We start from the raw sequence: 19,586 nt of genomic DNA on the forward strand, positions 1-19,586 counted from the left end.
GTTTTAGTTCTCTTTCACTCTTATTTCAGGTTAGGGGCCATTCACCTTTTGCCAACACTCTTTTCSTCTGAGGATTACAACAGCAACAATGTGACCAATGAAGTTTCCCAGTATATAAAGATAAAAAGGTCACTTAGAATTCTCACTTCAAATAGAATATATTGTTTCATTGTTAATTTAAAGAAAATAGATTTTTCCCCCTGAGGAACTGTATAATTTAGGATTAACTTCATTAATTTTGCATAATGTAGACAACCCTGAACAACAGAAGCATTTCTTGGAAAATGAAGTATGAAAGAAAAGCAGTGATGATGTCCCAGATTAACAACACTTTTATTAATAATGCTGTTTAAGAATGACAGGATCTGGAAGTCCAATTTATGAAGGGTGCACACAAATATTTTCTTTATATGTGAAAAAAAATCCAAGTTTAACATCATATTTCAGAGCTTTGGGCTAAAAAACAGTAGGCATATTCTAACGAATATTCCTCCATCGTATTCAACTCATAGATTTGTGAAGTCAGAGAGAACTGCTAGGATCATCCAAGTCTGACCTCCTGTAGAACATAGGTTTTGGTCTTCCCTGATTTAATTACTGTTTCAGCCTAGTAACTGGGAGTTTTTTGTTTTGTTTTGTTTTTTTTTGAGAAAAACATCAATGCTGTTGTTTTATGGAACACTACYAACAAAATTAACAAGCAGCTGTCCTACTTCTTGAGTTTCTTTTGAGCGGCTTTCTTCTTGACCATTTGTAACCTTTTCATAGCATTTAGCTGAGATTCCTGAGAAGTTGGGCCTTTCAGGGAGGCCGACTGATTACCAGTATCTGCTGCTGTTTTGCTTGCACTGCTCCCGCTGTTACCCGTGGTCCCACTGTTGCCATTCCCACTGGGCACCTGGCTGCTGCTGCTGCTGCTGGGCACAGTGCTGCTGGGACTAGGAAGACCTACTTTGCTGACATTGTCGCTGCTTACCGAACGGCTGAGAGTGGTTTTTCCCAGTGTCAGAGGTGGAGGTGGCTTCAGCTGAACAGGGTTTGTGCTGTTGTTAGCTGAAGGTATTTTTGACCCTAGTCCTGGTTTGGAAGTTGCCAACCCCGACAAGCCCACAGGTTTCTGATTATTAGAAGAAGCTGCCGGTTTCCCACTGGCGCTCTGCGCTGTTGATCCCAGTTTGGCAGTTGATGGACTGGCAGAGGAGGTTTTGACTGCAAAAGCAGCCCATCCCGTAAGGCCACTGGTTGCTGAAGAGGAAACACTTGTACTGGCTGAGGTCCCCGAAACTGCTGCTGAGGTCTAAAATAAACAAGCCATTCTTATTATAGTGACATTTATGTATGTAATACATCATGGTGAGAACAGATCAAGCTTCTGTTTTGTTTTTTTCCCCAGGAACACCCATTGGACAGTATTTTATCACTGGCCACTACGATTAAAAGCATTAACAAAGAAAGGAAAGGACACAGGTGCAGCTGACTTTTAATTTCCCAAGCAAATAAATCCAATATTATACCTCTTCTTTCTCTTCGTCTGTACAGCTAACAGGCTACCATATGGCATCATGATCTCTCAATAAACTATAAAAGATGGTTTAACTGAAGTAATTACAAAAAGCCCAAATTTGTGAAGTATAAATGATGGAGGCAATTGCCTAGTTTTTATTGTTTACTGTGGTTACCTGTGCTTTTTAACAAGATGACAGATGCTCAGACAAAAATCAGACCCTGAGCAATTAGATACTGCAGAATTACAGTCTTTTGGCTAAAACAGGAGTGCCTAAACTTTCCTTTTCCTTCCCCTGTTGTTTCTTCACCACAATACATAATTAAAAACCTTAAAAAGTCACTGGCCTTCCTTCCTTTAGTCTTCCCATTCAGGCAGCGTAATGGACAAACTTTCTGCAGACRTAACTGTGGTTCCCACACCTCACTACTACCTGCTCTCATTTTCAGTTGGGGATAATACACATGCTGAATTATCAAACCAGAGCTATAAAGGGCAGAGTCAAAACTAAAATTAAAATCCTATATTCAAATTGTATCTCTTCCATAGTATATTCAGATATTTTGTAAATAGTAAGATGATGGATGGAATTGGACTGCATTCCTACAACCCCATTTAGGAACATAAGTAATTCTGCTGCAGTGAAAAAAGCTATTTACACATGTAAGTGCTTGAGCTGTAGTCACCGTATTATTCACAACTGTTTCCATGCAGGCAAAGCAACTGCAAACATAACTTGGAGCACRTGAATAAATCACCATGGTTTTGAGTTATGGATGTGCTTTCCTAGATAAGTCATGGTTTGCTCGACTACTTTGTTATTTACCATGCTGTTTCTGGTTTACTACCTTTAACCAACTCATAACAGTTTGTATTGAATAACTCAGAGAAGCAGAAACATGTGACAACATATATGAGAAGGAGTACCTTTCTAAATTCAATCTCACGGGGATCAGCCTGGTTTCCCTATTATCATGAGAAGAAGCCTTCTAATTACCGAAATAYGCATATGTTACTTGGCCAGAGAGCAAATCGTATCTTTTATACAATTATAAGGGCTCCTACTTGTACAAAATATCATTAAAAAAAATCCCCTGAGTAAATTCTGTTCTCTCCTCTGTAAAATAAAAATATAGTCAAGAGCTAGATGCTTTAGGGACTCATAATTRAATTGAGAACTTTGGGTTTTTTTAGTGCTAATGCAAAACAACTATGCTATGGTACTACTTAGTACACAGGGAATAGCAGACTATTTTCAGTTGTGATTCTTGTGAGGAAAGACTGGCCTAATTAAAATTATCATATCTGTGCAATGAAACGTAAACTCTTCCTCTGGAAAATTTAAACTACATTACCTTGACTTCTGTTCTCTTGAATGCTAGAAAAGCTGGTGGAGTATCAAGTTTTAACTTAATTTCCGGCTTCTTGACCAATGGATCTTTCACAGCTGGTGCAACCGAAACCACAGCAGGAGCTGGTTTTTGAGGTGGTTTTTGTGTCTTTTGAGCCTACATAAGTGGTAGAAAAAGCCCCAAATTAGTTATGGCCTYCATAACATTGAGCATAACATTTAATAAAAACCATGAGCATTATCAGATTGCATTCTGGCCTWTATAGTACTAGATTTCCAGCTGAACAGTGTCCAAGAAATAAGTCAAGACTGCAGCTGTGGGAGTGGTGCTGAGTATGGTATTGGAGAGAGTCTGACCAAAAAAAGCATACTGAATAGAACTTGCTATTTCAGCGCGGAGAGAGGCAGTGTTGTTACTCAGGGAATAGGAAAGCACAGGGCCTTCATAAGAGGAAGGAGAAGGGTGAACTTGAAGATATGGACAGAACCCAGCAGTACTGGGACCCAGGCCATGGGAGTCCACTAAGAAATGGCAGGTAAGAGCATAAAATTTATGTCAAAACAAAGAGAGGAGCCTGGCATCTTGAAGGGAAAGGKTGAATTGCTGCAAGACGTATCCCATGCAACAACTGACTTAAAACAGTTCAAAGTGATGATTGCTCCTGGGCCAGGATCTTACATTGTCTCATTCTCTTGCTTCTTTATTAAAGCCATTTCAACAAATAACAGCTTGCTAAACTACCATAAAATAGATCCAAACAGAACATTTTCTGATGCATGATGACGACTAAAGATGGGCGAACTAACAATTAACATTCAGTGCACCCAAAGATGTTTTCCTACTCCAACCTTTCTTTCTCACAATGAAATGAGCGGACTAACTCTGTGGCATCAAGAATAATTTGTTTCTTTGTTTAGAGATTAACACACAGACGAATCAAAATAAAAGGATTTTTTCCATGAAGGTGCTACTCCGCAGCTTAATATGGAGCCTCAGAACACTTAGCACTTCATATCTGGACCAAAATTTGCAGACTATTGTTAGAAGAAAATATTCATTTCCACARCTGAGATGAAAACTAAAACTATAGGGCTATATGGTAGATTTGTACGAAAAGTCAGAACCATCTGAAATAAAAATGTTTTTAAACGACTGCTTACCAAGTAGAAAGAATCTTATTTGACTCTTCTTTACTCAACTTTTGCTTCTAAAAAAGCATTGTCTAACATTACTGCTCTTTCAGATGTTACTTTAAGCAGCACAGCAGCAGCAATAGAAACACTACTGTGAAAAATGGTTCTTGAATATGCTTCTAAAGATTTCTGTAACCTTAAAAACAAAACAAAATAAAAACCCCTTGGATACTAGAAATAGCCTGCTGTATTCAAGTAGTGTTCAACGCTAGACAAAAGAAATGACTCCTACCATTCTCTTCATCTGTCTAGTACAGCGTGCACAATACCAAACAAGTCGAGGATCATTCGCTTCCTTGTCTGTCACCTGAGGTTTATGGCAATCCTGGTGGTAGAGATTATGGCACTCCTGACACTCCACTAACTGATTCCCAGAAGTAACTGTCATTTGCCTGCAGAGCAAATAGTTAAGAACAGATTATGGGAGAAAGTACTTTAAGGATTATCCAATTGTTGCAAATTTTGCAAGGCTTAATATAAAAACTAAAAATATTTTTGGTCTCACATATATTTTCCACCTTGTGGCAAATGAAATATATTCCTTTATTCTGGTAYGAGTTCTTCCTAACAAATGTTTTAGAAACTTTACATTATTTTTTTTTTAATGTCAGCTCTCTCAAGAAAATCTAGAAATTTTATAGTATTAAATGTGCATATATGACATTGCTTACCTGTTTGATTTTTATACCAGGAATTTAAATCTCATTTGCTTTACTTCACCTGGGGATTTTATGAATGACTCACTGCATATCAATGATATGACTTCCCCGTCATAGTAGCATCCAAAGGCCTAGTCTACATTTGGATAATTTTGCCGTAAGCTTTTGAGCAATATAGTTCAAGAACAAATAATTTCTCAATAACAACCATGTAAGAATGTTTTCTGTTCAAGGATTTAAAAGTATCATCATGCAAAATTTATACTACTTCACAGATGTTTTATTAGCCATTCTGCTGGCCCCTACTACACAGACACTTGGAATTTGAGATAATACCAAAATCATGGAAAGATGGAACAGAGAGGATTAACTATGCAGTGCTGCCTTGAAGCAAACATGTAAGCTGGTGATGAGGACTTAATTTTATGTGGGCCTCTGGTGAAAGTAATCAYGCTGTATAAATGACAAATTAGTGATATACACATGACTGGAAGTATGTCTGTGAATTAGCCAAATACCACTTTCCTAATGATTTCTTCTTTCAGATGACAAATCAGGCTATTTAATTGCTAAGCTGCTTTTGCTCATATCCCTGAGGAGCAGGTATCCAGGTAACCATGGAAACTCTATTTGTGGATGGGTGGGAAAAGGTAATACCTTATTTCTTTCTATAACAGGAAAATGAAGTCAGAAGATATTGTCCATATGGCCACTAGAGCATTTTTTAAGCAATATTTCTTTTTCAAATGGACTATTAAAAAAAAGGGGAGGGGGGAGAGGAAGAAATCTTTCAGAAATTCCAGCACCTTTTATTTTAGGTTGACAGTATTTCAAATGTCATTTTGTTTGTTTGTTTTTTCCTAAATAAATTGGGTCAGAACAAAGCAGTGGTGTTTCAATCACATCTCGGGGGAGAAGATACATCATCCTATCTTAAAATTATGAAAGAACAATCCTAGACTGATTAGAACTTGAACTTTTCATGTCCAAAACCAAGTTAAATTTGCCTTATYGTAAGATCATCTGTTAATCAAGAAACAAAGTTAATATTTTTTTTACCTGCATAAAACAAACACAAGAATTAACTTATTCATAAAAGATAAGGCTGTTTCAGATTTTTTTTCTAGGAAATCTTTTTTTTTTTTTTTTTTTTCTTTTTGGGGGGTGGGGGGGGGGGGGGGTGTTCACCATCACCTGCAAATTGCATGCCATATTTCTTCATGTAACTGGAGAGCCATATCAGTGACTCTTGTTTTTCTAGAATCGAATGATATCAACTCTAGCAGGTTACATCTAAAATTAAAACAAATCCTAAGCCTTGGGTGACTGATGCCATCTTCTCTCTAATAGGCTGTTTTTTTTCCTGCTGCACTTCTCCCTCCCTCCAGTGTCAGTTTAATAAGAGTCTAGTTTAGTTAGTCAAGATAGATAAATCTCTTGTAAGAGCTCTATGAAATTGTGACCATAATGATTAGCTAAGAAGCAATGCCTTCAGCAGRCAGGTTAAGCATCGATTATGGAACAGCTAATGGAACCACGTTCCTGGCCTAYGCTCTTCAAAACAAGCTGTTAGCCACAGTAGGCACAGAAGCTCATTTTCTTTCTTTACTGCTCATTTCTCATTATGCCTGTGCATGTTTTTCTTTGCCTTGGGAGATGCAGAATCAGTACACCACAGCAGCTCAAGACCATCTAAACCAAACTTTTCTTCCTCTCCTCCTGCTAAATGAGTTAATAACTTGCTGGTTTTAGTACCATTTAAAAATATCGTCAAACAGAGCTTTGTTCCTTTAAGAGAMAGCAGAAACAGAATGAGAAGGAAAAAAAGGTAAAATTGAAATACTGCTTTCATATTTTACATTTCAAGTGTTTCAACTGTTCTTTCTTTTTTAACGTCTATAATAAGCAGCTAAACATTCAAGCTAGTRCATGAGAATAATGTGACATGAAATCTCATCAATCCATGATTAGTTAAGTCATCTCATCTTCACAACAGGAATGACCATAGTAATGGCTGAAGAACGAAGTTATAAAGGACATACTTTCCCAATAGGTTTAAGCTGAGCTAGAATACCTATAGCCACGGAAAAGCCAGCCTCATCTTCTTTGCTATCTTCGCCCCACATTCCACCCACRTGCCAGCACATTACACTCACTAAGCTGACTGAAATCTAAGCATACTGAAAAAAGCTGAAAGGGAACTGATCCAGCTGATCACTCAGCTGTGTGGGCAGTACACTCCCTGAACGGGGCAGGGAAAAAGGCACCAATGGGGAAAGTCAAACTGTTCCTTTTGGCAGTAGTGCAGACTTGCAGGAACATAAACCAACTATGAAACCAAATCCTTACTGAAGTGATTTGATCCCAGGGAGCATATTCAAAACACATTTTATATTTTACTTCCTTGCAAATCTTACTTCTTTTAACAACATTCTGTTAACAATCCATCCAGTGTTAAGTTCCAATTTTAGAGCCTTTATTGGAATGTAAAAAGAACCTGCCTCGACTAGAGGACGTAACACATTTACAAGGTTAACCGAAACAACATGGTTATGCGTAAACAAATGGCAAAGAGTTATGGAGAGAGGAGCAACACACAGAGAACTCAAAGATGCCACTAAAACGAGTACTTCCACAGAAAAGAACTTTTTTTTAAGCACTGCTTATCATTAGCTATTAATACTTCATATTGTCTTCTAGTAATCGATAATCAGTGTCAAAAATAATTTGCATCTTGTCTGACTTAATTATTTTTGACTTTATCTTTCCTGAAGGAGAAAAGTTATGTTTTCCCATTAAAGGCTCCATTTTCAAGAAGCCATTCTTATTCATGAAGGATGCTTAAAGGTATTACTAATTTTAGATGGGTGCTTAAGTGATTTCCAGCATAAAATCTTCGAAAAACGTTAGCTAAATGGTATGCACACAAAACAAAAAAGTAACTGCACAATTGCAATGCAACAATGTTGACTCACCTGCAAACAACACAGGCCAAACCCATTTCCATAGCAAAGTCATCAGCACTAGTTTCCTCAAAGCTAGATARATCAGGCATGGATAAATCCTTGCTTGTCTGAACAGTAATAGGAGATGAACGAGCCTCTTGCTTTTCTAGCCTTGGTTTCTTTGGAGCATCAATTGCTTCAGCAGTTTCCCCTTTCATCTATTAAACATAGGTAGACAATGTGAAAAAGCAGGAAGCTAATGGATATTATTAAAACAAAAAAGTGACTGGGAAAACTAGATTAACAGTGTAAGAGTGTAACAGCATTCTTACAGATGACAGTACAGGAAGTATACACAGCATACACAGCAAACTTTTGCCTTAGATGCATATTTTGTCCAAAATGTTTAGGAATTAGAAAAATTCAGCTTGAAATCCGATTGCTCTGGGAAACATGCATTTCAGATTGCTACATTTTATTAACTTCTTCAGAAAAATTTAGTATGTTTAAAGCATTTGGAGAATAAATACAACAAAATCTTTGTYGTACTGCCTACACAGCAACATGATTGCTTAAGATAGCTCATAGGTTATGGACAATTAGGTAAGACTTAAGTTATACAAGTTATACATGAAGAAAACTTGTCTATAACATTTCCAAATGTTATGCTTTTTCATTAGTGAAAAAAAAATTAGACTTACTTTATCACTAGATCTCTTTTCTGTTTCTTTTTTCACCTTCTCTGACACAGTAGACTTGCCATTGTTGTTGCCTGAAGGCAAACTAGAAGAAGCTTTAGGCTCTTGCTTACTGGAAATAGGTTTGGTAACAGATACTTTTGGTTGCTCTACTTCCTAAAACAAAAGAAACAAAAATTGGGCAAATGCTACAAGAGTTTACTTCCCACTTTCCTATTAGATTGCAGGCTAGGCAAACATGTCTTCTACATACATGTAAAAGCATGGAATGACATTCCATGTCAAATAACTGCTYACCTATGTATGTCTGCATATACACATACATTATATTTTATAAATATATGTAAAATTTTAAAACTTTTTCATATCACATTCACAAATTAGTAATTGACTGTAGCTTAAACTCACTAAAACCTCCTCCTTATCACTCACCTTTATCTCAGCAGAGAAAAAAGTTTCTTTGCTAAAGACAGCTTTCCTTTGAAACATTAATTAAAAAGGAAAAACTTTCCTGCTTTAAAAATTCAATAAGATAATGAACACGAATTTTCAGATAGTGCTGAAGACAAAAATTCAATGTATGCTGAAAATATAAGTTGACATCTGATATCACCGGACATCAATACTTCATTCCCTCATGGAGAAAAATATTGACCTGTGCTTAATCTCAGTCCATATTCACCTTTCAGGTTAATACATTTAGATATACATCTCAACAGAAATCGATAGTTCTTATTAGTTATGCATTAGTGTCAGCAATGGATAATAAGCAAGCAAGTCTGTAAATCAGTGATTATTCACAGCAAAGCATTCAAGCAAGGTATCTCCCTCTATCTTGGTAAGATACGGTTAATTCTCTGCTGTATACTGGGACTGGTCCTGAGCCTTGAGCTTCAGCCCTGCAAGTTTACTGACTTTCTGTCAAATCCAGAGTCATAAATGTATTTCTTCTTGTGCYTGACTATGGTGTCCCTGTGGTCCTCACTTGGTTCTCACACTTCAATGTCAACAACAAACTAATCCTGCAGCCCAGGAATGCATGGAAAGGAATTCTTCTATTTTTTTCTATTTTTTTCTATTTTCTGGGCTTTGCTGTCCAGCTGATACTGGAGACACMGGGAGGACAGGGGAACAAAAGAATTCTTCCCCTAGCCTCAGTCTCACCTGCAACCAGGTGACTACCAGCTGGGCTGTCATCAGAATCAGCTTTCGAAGTCTCTTAGAGGTGTTACTCCACTTCCCTGCTTCCTCTTTAAACTACAAAACCARTATTTATTTAAGCTCTGACACAGAGGGATCCTGAGGGTTTTGAGACCTGATTTAGAGGGAGCTATCATTTAGGTTTAARAGAGTTAACAATTTGAGTAGAGTTAGATCATATAGTACAAACATCATAGATGCTGTAGGAGTAACAGTGCCTTATATCCCTATTTTTTTTATTATTTGGAACTGCAAACATATAGAAACACCATATTACTAATGTATTAGCAAATAAGCCATCATTAGAACATGCCAGCCTAACATGGGCATCCAAGGGGAGACTATAATCTCATTATCCATGTGGCTATAAAAAGAGTAATACTGGGTTTTCCTTGCTTGGTTATTTTCATACACTAATCTCAGAATCAAATACTCTCTCAAGCACATCTTCAGCAATTTTCCGTAGATGAAAAATAATTTTTCATATTGGACATCAATCAAATACAAAAATATATTATTAAAAAGTCACAACACTTGCAATATAGTGCAGAATAGCTCTTTTGCAGGTCTGAACATACAAATAAGGTAAAGAGAATTCTTTTTCATTAACTTCAATTAATGGAATGGAGCATGCTGCATAAAGGAAGAATGATCAATGTGAACGCTCCACAATTACTTTTTCTTTTCCCTCCATTTCTGATTCTCTTAAGATTTCAGCTATAAAACTGCGAACAGCTAGAGCTTTAATAAAGTACATGAGAATGACCCATGCCCTCTCAATACTAATACCTTCTGAGAAGGACGATAGCTTGAATCGGTTCCTCTGGCCAAAGACTCATCGAGAAGTGCTTTCAGCTTTTCAGCGGAATCCTTACTCTTTGAATGCAAGAAGCCCAGGGCTTTCAGAAAAATGGGATCAAGCTCCAAGTTCACTGTAGTAGCCATAGCAGTAACTCTGAAGGAAGAACAAAAAAAAAAGAAAAGAAAAACAGAGACCTTTATTCATGTAGTGCATAACTCAAACACCACAGGTAACTATCTCACAGAATTTCTNAAGTGCATTGCATTAAATCACAACTCAGGCAATACATTAATTATAAATAAAATAAAATAAATGAAGATCACATAATTGGGATGAAAACTATAACCATGAAAATTGATCACTTCTAATCAACGTTAGAAAATGACTGTGAACTTAAGAAAAACAGAACTTGAATTTAGCTTTACATCTGAAATGATGTCAGATTCGTACTTTGGTACATCTGATGTTCAGAAACTAAACTCATCATAGTTACATAAATGGAACAAATATTCCATAATCTTGATACACTACACACACAGAATACTGAAATACATGTAAAAGTGTAAACTTCATGAAAAGCAATTTACAGACTTCTTAACATTAAAGTTGCACATACAATGATTTATCTCATTGCTCATTTGACAATAACATAGAAGAATATCTTGCAGAAAAAATCACTTTTAGTACTTTTCAAAAGAACAGCTTATTGTAACGTGCAATGAGAAGATATAAAACAGCTAGTTCACAATTCTATGTATCTTTTAAAAAATCTGAAAAAAATAGTTGTCTATTTTTAAATTTAGCTGAAGCAGCAAGAAAATTTACAACCCAGACTCAATTATTTATCCAAGTCCCCTTGTGACAGTCAACTGGTTTTCATATCAAGTGAAGAYTATTCAGGACTTTTAAATGCTGACTGTTTATGTAAATGGAATGAAGTGAGGAAAGGGGCAGAATGAACTTAAAAAAAAAATCTCTGCTTGATAGGAATAGCTTTCTGCACTCAGGAACTTTCTCTGTTAATTTCTTCAAAAAGGAACTGCAATTACATCAGAAATTCTCCCCCCAGAGAAAGGTAGTCTTGTAACTCAARCAGCAATTAACAGCTACCAAAGTGAGGAGAAACACAGGAAAGGCAAGCTCCTGCACTTTTCTGAAACAGATGAGAGMGCGCGTTCTTAATCATCCCTTCAAACTTCATTTGAAATGTATTAAGACATTTTATTTCTTCTGCAATAAGCTAGAAGAGATCCTTAAAAGAGCTTTCATTAGCTCCGCTCAAAAGCGCTGCTTGGACAACGTTTTTCAGGTGGAGCTTCCGAGGTCTCGCAGGATTGAACTCCTTTTGATATTCAAGGCAGCGAGCCTCTACCACCCTAGCAGAWACACCAGCAGCGGCGGGCTGCTGCCTCGACTCCAGAAGTCTCCAGGAACCTTTATCTCATGCTGGGCTTTTCACGAGACACCAGAGAATCACTCTGCCAAGATCATCAAGGAGTTCAAAATCCAATAGACTTCATACAGATTTTATCAGTGGACCCGGCAGAGAGTTAACAACCTTCTTCAAGAACCTTTTCTCTACTCCTTAATCTTTGCTACTTGTCAAATCATTTTCCAGTACTCCAGTAAGTACTGAACACCAGTAACTGTTTTTTTCTCTGACTGAGCAGAGACCACAGTGCAAGCCYCATTCAGGGCAACTCGGCCTCTCTCTGATGTTTAGAAAAAGTGAATTCAGTGCATAGGGCAAGTATACCCYCTTTTTTTTTCAAACCCATACCTCTGATAAAGTTTCAGACCATTCTCGAGTTGTGTGGGTAACTCATCTGTTCTAATTTTTTGTTCTGTGTTTATGGCTTCCAAGTTTCAATATCAAATAATCTTAAACTAGGACTCTGCTAAATCCTCTGCTGCATAAAACCAGTAGAATTGCAACCTCAATTACAGAAATTTGGAATAATGGTCTGTTCAAAAAAAAAAAGAAAAGCCTTTAAGTTCTTTTCTGAGGCTTTTCGTGGGAATAAATACTTGCGTACATAAGGAACAGGGAGCCTCAACAGTCATTAGTAGCCAATTCAGGATGCTTCCAGAATTAAGAGCTCTCAGAAAGCAACTGTAAGCATACCAATCCCATTTTTGTCTTTCTGAAGGTAACACCTTCCAGATTCACATCTAGTGCTAGCCTTTTAAAGACATTTATTGTAAAGCAACCGTAAAAATCAAGAACTTAGAAGTGGCCTACTATTTATTATTTTATTTATGCATGAAATTGCAGCAACCCCCTCTCTGGTCTGAGCGGTAAATTGTAATAATGTCATAGGCCAGTACGTTTATAACAAAAATAGCATCAGAAAATTTTCATGAGAAGGGAGGAATCTAAGTTTATTAAACAGCTCAAGTATGCTGTAATTTGAAGCTTGATGTATACATATGCTCAGTTCAGGTATGTATTTTCAGGTTAAAAAAATCTATTTTTAAGTTAAAGAAGGAAAATATATGTGATAGGAAGATGAAYAGATCAATTGCTATCTTAATATAGCATCATCTGCAAAAATTAAATTGATAAACACACTCTCTTGAGTGGACCACAATGACACAACCATCAACCAAGCTAAATGAAAATTTGCCTGGTCCAATAACCTGCTTTTGATAGAGGTCTCTTCCAGGAGTTCACAGATCAGATCACAGGTTTGGTACTTAGAAAGTCAAGGTCCAATTGCATTCATTCATGCTTTCACTCAAACTGCTACTCTTGTGTTGAAGTCAATATACAGCAACTGAATAGTTCTGGAGCAAGAACTAGTACAGTCTTTTAACCATGAAGCCATAGGCTACTCTGGGGAAGAGTGCTCCTTGACATCCTTGTTACAGTGGAAGCCAAACATTTTAAGAAAAAAGAAATAGGAAAAAAGTGAGCATGACATGCTGTTGTGCTGCAGTTTGGATATGCACCCGTGAGATTAGAGGGCTGTGTTATAATCTTTGACCACAGGGTAGAACTGGTTTTGCATTAGGTAGTAACTGAACAGAATTCATAAACAACTCATGGAGCAGGGACAAGAACTCAAGTGCACTCTTGCAATTGAGTGGCCAAACCACTAGTCTAGACCTAAAAACATGTTTCTCAGCCTAGGTCTCTGTATGACAGTACTCCACTACTGTAGAAGACTGCTTGACAATGCATACAGAAAAATCAAACGTGGTAATAAAACTCTCAAGTATCTGAAATAATACTAAAAATCYCTCTACGATGGACAATCATGGAATAACATCCCAATGTGGACTATCCTACATGGTTTAAATCCCTATGGGGAAAAAATGTTGATCAGTAGATTGTCATTCACATAAACACTTAAGAATTTTTTGAATTTCTCATCTCTTGACCAAACTACTCTCTTTTGCCAAAGACATCTAAACTTAATGGAATGCTACACAGAATATGTAGTCTTTCAACTTAATAGTCACTCTTCCTRGAGTACAAGAGCCCCTTTCTTTCCACATATTTACCAGCTATTGTTTTGCAAGTCTTTATAGCGTATTACATTTTTTCATCATTACTTCTACCTAAATGGTTGTAATTGCATTGCATTTTCAGAGATCGTCAGTCTCACATTTTCATCAGTCTGTTTCTGAACTCCTATTTCCACTATTTTCAGAGACCGGTGTATCACTGAACATTCCTTTCTAAAAGTGCAAGCCATCAATTTATATTGCAATGCTACTAATCAAACCCATTCTTTATAAATGCTGTAATACTTAGATTTCTCCCTGACACTGATTATGGAAAGGAGGACTTTCATTCACATCTCCTTTACAGCTACCTTCATCGTCTAGTTAACTTAAAACTGCATAACGTGAACAGTAGCACAAATTATTCCTTCCAATGTGCTACATTGTGTTTATCAATAATTAATTTAATCCATCACCATCATATCAGTTCATACCTTTTCCCTCTCCTTTGGATTCCTCTGTTTCTCAGGATTTTCTCTCTTCCCAACTGATCTAGTAACTGTGACAGTGGTAAATTTTGCCAATAATACCTTTTCCAGATCACTTTTAGACTTGATGTTAAGTCCTAATAAAGGATATTATTTTTAACAAATGAAAAACTTAAAAGTAGAAAAAATCTGAACTTTCATTCTCAGTTTTTGTTTTCAYTTCTTAATCAGGTTTCGACTACTGACAACATAATTTCTCACTTACCTTCCATAAGGGATATTTCAAAACTCAAAGGCTTCAGTAGTCCAGGCAACTGTAATGATCAGAACGATTTTATTAATCAGTTCTCYTTTATTTGGCATATTGTCCAAAGAATTTTAGAAGACTAGACTAAAATCTTCTCTTATGGAGTTACTGGTATCAGTATCCTTTATTTTATATCCTATTCTACAGTCATCTTAGTTTAACCTATACTTTTAAATTAGTATTTCAGCCAATACCAAAGTAGCCAGTTTGTCTGAAATTGCTGAAGTTACATAATTGCCTCATATTTTCTGCTTTTTAGTCCTCACAAACGAGACATTAAGAATCACGGAATCATTCAGGACGGAAGGGACCTCACAAAGTTRTCCTCTGCAACTTCTTACTCAAAGCATGGTCAACAGTGGATACAGATCAGCTTTCCCAGGACCTTGTCTAGTTGGATCTCGAAAACCTCGAAGGACGGGGAACCCACAGGCTTTCTTGGCAATTGATGCTCGACTGCCCTCATTGCGGATATTTTTTCCTGTATACCAAAACGGAACCTCCCCTGTTTCAATTTGTGCCCACTGTCTCTCACTCCACTGCAGTGCACCTGAGTAGAAGCAGTGACTCCATCTTCTCAGTCATCTCCTCTTAGGTATACAAAGGCTGTTGTTAGGTCCTCCCTAAAGTCCACCGTAGATTACATTCGCTACTCCCCCCTCATCTTCAAATCTAGTTACATTTTGCCACAGAAGACAACACAGGTGACCAGGCATGATTTACACTTGCTAAATCCAAGCTGGGCATCCCCAGTCACCACCTTCCTATGCCCAGAAACAACTTCCCAGAGGACTTCCTTCATCATCTTTCCAGGGACATAAGGCAGTGAGACTGACCAGCCTACTGTTCCYTGGATTGCTCTTCTTGCCCTTTATGAAGACGAGTGTAAGGTTTGCCTTTCTACAGTCTTTTGGAATTTCTGCCAGTCTCCATGACCCTTCAAGGATGACAAACAGTGCTTTTCCAATGATATTGTCAGCTCTCTTGGCATCCTTGAGTGCAGCCCATCTGGTCCCATGGTCTTGTACAGGTCAAGTTTTCATATCAGGTAATTCTTGCTTCAATCGTCTTCCACAACCAACAGCTCCTTTTTGCCCTGAGCCCTGCCCTGTGGCACAAAGGCCTGGGAGACCTTGTCACTGAAGTCTGAGGCAAAAGTGGCATTGATTACTTCAGCCTCTGGTGTCCGCTGTCACTAAATGACCTGTCCCATTCAACAAGAGCACCACATTTTCCTGGTGTATCCTTTCCCTGACAATGCAACAGAAGCAGTTTGTTACCATTCATATCTCTTGCTGGGTTCAACTCTAGCTTCCCTTTGGCTTTCCTAATGCCATCCCTGCATGTCCAGGCAATATTCCTATATTCCTCCTTTGTAACGTGTCTCCACTTCTGCCTCCTGGATATGCCCGTTTTGCTTCAGAGCTCCATTACAAGTTCCCTGCTTCATCAATCCCATCCCCTGCTTTATCTGCTTGTTGTCCTAAGTATTAGGACGGACAGTTCCTGGGCTTGCAGGAGACTGTGTTTGATACCAATTACATCTGAGAGCTCCTTTGCCCTTCAGAGCTGCTTCTCACGGCACCTCACTGTTCCCTAAAGAAGTCAAAGTCTGTTCTCCTGAAGCACAGGGACTTTACTCTGCTACTTGCCTTCCTCACTCCCCTCAGGAGCTTGAGCTCCACTACTTCATGTTTGCTATTGCCAAGGTTGCCATTGGCTATCATGTCTCCAGCCAAGTCTTCCCTATTCATGTGCAGTAGATCCAGRAGAGCACATCCTTGCATTGGCCCATCTATACCAGTATTAAGTAGTTACTCTCAACTCACTCTACTGATCTCCTGGATTGCTTGTATCCCGCTACACTGCCTTCCCAGCAAAGGCTGGGGAAGGTTGTGACCTGGAGACTTCCTCAACTTGCTTAAAGAATTCATCCACTTTATCCTCTGAATTAAATTGTCTATAAGAGATTCCCACCATGTTGTCACCCTTACTGGCCCCTTCTCTGCTCCTGGCCCACAAGCTCTTGCAGTGACTGTCCCCCATATCCCACCAAAGAATTCTACACACCCCCAACTGCTCCTTCACTTAAAGGGCAACTCTACACACGTTATTCTTYCTGCCCATCTTTCCCAGGCAGCCTGTCTCCATCTATCACAAAACTCCAGCCATGCAATTTATCCGATCACGTGTCAGTAACTGAATCATTTCATAGTTTTGTGACTACACACAGCGCACTAGCTCCTCCTGTTTGTTTCCTACGCTTGATTCAGGCTTTGCAGTTTCTGAACTGGTTGCGCTGATTCCTCCCCCTCAGCTACCAGGGCATCACATCTATTCTGTGAATGAAGATCTGTGGCAGAAAGGGTGTTTTGGYAACATCACAATTTTGTTAGCAGCTTAGTCATTTAAGTTATTTCAGAATTTAGATAAGCTGATTTAAACTGATTTCATGTTATTTATTTCATAAGTTTAGTTCATGTTCTTTTCTAATCTGAGAGTCTAGACCCTTCCTCAGATTTTAATACATAAATCTGAAGCATCTTTTCCTAATTTATTTTTGTAAAAAAAAAAGATCATTTATTAAGAGGAAAATAATCCCATTTTTTTCCTGCACTACCTCAGCCTCTTCAGCTAGTTTCTATACAGCCTATTAGGCCGGCAAGTCAGCATCTTTATTGCCACATTCTCAACTTTGATACAATACTGTATTTGTTTTCCTATCCAACTAATTATTGTTCAGGTATAATTCTAGCCCTCTTTAATATGAGATTTGATTTTGTTCACTTTTTTTTCTTATGATCCACTACTTTTTTTCAGATAGTCACCTGAAATAAAGGGCACAGATAAGAGAGGATASAGGCTTAATCCTTTGGATATCCCATTCTAGTGTTCACAGAGAGAGATTATTCATAAGATCTGTCTGCAAAACAGTGGGAACTTAAAGAATGTTTCTGATTAGTTATTATTTGATCAAACATCAAAATAAATTATTGAAAAACAAATGTAAAAGAAGTAACAGAACAATAGTGTCTGATACTTACAGAATTCACTTGGAATAGAGAAGATCCTCTGCATTGTTTCATGATTATACATACACTTATGTATATGCATTACGTATATGTACATAATTAATTCAATTGCAAGTTTCTCAAAGCCCTTTTGAGTGRTATTATCCTAAGATTATTTACTGTTCAAAGCAAGTTACTATGCCCTAGTTGTAAATATATGCTCCATATTAGATTAGAATAACATTTTGCACATTATTTTTAATCAAAACAGTTACTTCCCTACAAAAGGTTTTTGTTCTGACAAAGTTACATTGCCACAAAAAAATCGTTTTGTCAAAATCAGGTAAATGAGATAATCACGCCTATATATCTGAGGTGCGGTAACACCTACTACCACCATCATTCAAAGCTCTGCAGAAATGGACCTGAAGACACTGTTTAGACAGGTGTTACTGTTCATTGGTTTAAATTACTAGCAAACTGTCYTATCTCTCTCTCCATTATCCTTTTCACCCTTTCCTAACGTAAACAATTTGCTTATTTTAAACTCATCAGGTGTGCAAATGCCCTAAATATCATCTTTCTGGTGWTTTCTACATGGAAGCTCCAAATTTTAGCTAGAATCGAATTTCTAAGTCAAAGCCACAACCTCATACTTCGCAACATATTTGCTGCATGCTTCCCCCAATACTTCCTCTAAGAACGAAGAAAGACCTCTTATTTAAAAACTGTTCTTTAAAAGAAAATAAAAGCCTTCCGTAACCGGGGGTGTAACGGCCTGCAACGGCTTCAAGCTCTTTTCAAACCGCCATCACCCGCGGGGTCGCCGCCCCAACCCCGAGCCGGGGGGCGGCGGCGCCTGCGGAGGGGTCCCGCGCAGCCCCGGCCCCTCCACCCAGCGCCCTCTCCCCTACCTGCAGGCCCGCGGCGCGACGAGGGCGGGCGGCCGAGCGAGAGGAGGAGGAGGAAAAAGCAGCAGCAGCTGCGGCCGCCGGCGCCCGTCCCGGCCCGTCCCGCACCGCCTCCGGCCGCGTCCGCCGCCTTTCGCGTCCCCCCGCGCAACGGGAGCCCCGAAGCGCGAGTTCCGGGCGCGCGCGCGGAAGAGGCCGGGAGGGGAGGAGGGAGGGATAAAACCCGCGGGCGCGCTCGCGCAGGAAGGGGCGGGGCCAGGCCGGAAGCGACCGGGACAGGCCAGGGCGGGGTAAGCGGCGGTTGGCGCTCGCCTCGCGCGGGCCGTTGGCGGCAGAGCCGTTGGCGGCGGGGGGAGGGGAGGGAAGGGAAGGGCCGGCCGGCCGGCCGGCCTCCCCCCCCGCGACCGTTACTGCTGACGGGAAGAGGCCGGCGGCCGTGGTGAGGGGCGGGTGGGGGGTGGCCTCGCCCGCCGTGCGGCCCTGCTGGGCGCTCGGCGGCCTCGGGAGCCGCCCCGGGGGTCCCCTGCGCGGTGCTGCCCTCAGGAGCGTTTGCCGCCGCCGCCTCCCCTCAAGGCTCCCTGACTGCGCAGCGCGGCGTCTGCCCGCGCCGCCGTGGCTGTTAGCTTTGCGCTTTCGGAGTGAGGGTTGGCGGCAGACTCGTAGTCGGGATGCTTGCTGATGAAGAGCACTGATAGCTGATGGAGGGAAAGACACCTGTAGTCGTCTTACCTGGCAATTACGGACTTCTTTTTTTTTAGCGTAAAAAAAAAAAAAAACTGCCACAAAAAACAAAAGTCTCGAATCTGGGCTTCAGTGGTTCTCTGTGTCTAATACTTAGCCTGCTTTTTCTGGACTGACAGACTGCTGAGTGAAGGTTGCAGTACACGTTTCATGTAATCGTTCCGCAAGGGGATTTTCACTCGGTGGTAGTATTTTTCTGCGGTAACTGAACTTTAGTATGCTGCATTTCTGAAGTTTATCTTGTATTCTTTATAGCTTATGCTTTACTTTGTTGAAAAAAAAAATATATATATATTTTACTAGTATACTTGTCTGAACTCCTGAT

The 19,586-nt window shown here is 39.2% G+C and overlaps 2 protein-coding genes across 6 annotated transcripts in view; one reads left to right on the forward strand and one right to left on the reverse strand.

Moving 5' to 3' along the window:
- Nucleotides 1-309: 309 nt before the first annotated feature.
- On the reverse strand, nucleotides 310-18,697 carry INTS12 (integrator complex subunit 12). Of its 4 annotated transcripts, none has more exons than XM_085325610.1 (8): nucleotides 18,524-18,697; nucleotides 14,557-14,605; nucleotides 10,341-10,506; nucleotides 8,355-8,507; nucleotides 7,684-7,871; nucleotides 4,282-4,441; nucleotides 2,860-3,012; nucleotides 310-1,297 (listed from the first exon to the last, which is right to left on the reverse strand). In XM_085325610.1, exons 3-8 carry the CDS (start codon nucleotides 10,494-10,496, stop codon nucleotides 710-712), a joined length of 1,398 nt encoding a protein of 465 aa, XP_085181736.1. In that variant the 5' UTR covers nucleotides 10,497-10,506; nucleotides 14,557-14,605; nucleotides 18,524-18,697; the 3' UTR covers nucleotides 310-709. The 4 variants fall into 4 exon arrangements, with proteins under 4 accessions (XP_085181736.1, XP_085181737.1, XP_085181738.1 ...); XM_085325611.1 differs by lacking the exon at nucleotides 18,524-18,697 and adding an exon at nucleotides 17,427-17,444; XM_085325612.1 differs by lacking the exon at nucleotides 14,557-14,605.
- An 81-nt stretch (nucleotides 18,698-18,778) lies between these two features.
- GSTCD (glutathione S-transferase C-terminal domain containing) overlaps nucleotides 18,779-19,586 on the forward strand; it is an 81,101-nt gene continuing 80,293 nt past the window's right edge. The window contains exon 1 of one of the 2 annotated variants that reach the window (XM_085325688.1): nucleotides 18,779-18,810. The gene's annotated coding sequence lies outside the window, so the exon portion shown is untranslated. Of the gene's footprint in view, nucleotides 18,811-18,915; nucleotides 18,960-19,586 lie in introns of those variants that run through there. The other variant, XM_085325687.1, reaches the window with a different exon arrangement.

This window comes from Rhea americana, unplaced genomic scaffold, assembly GCF_003343005.1.
Source record: "Rhea americana isolate MKP2758 unplaced genomic scaffold, rheAme1 scaffold_99, whole genome shotgun sequence".
Lineage (NCBI taxonomy): Eukaryota > Metazoa > Chordata > Aves > Rheiformes > Rheidae > Rhea > Rhea americana.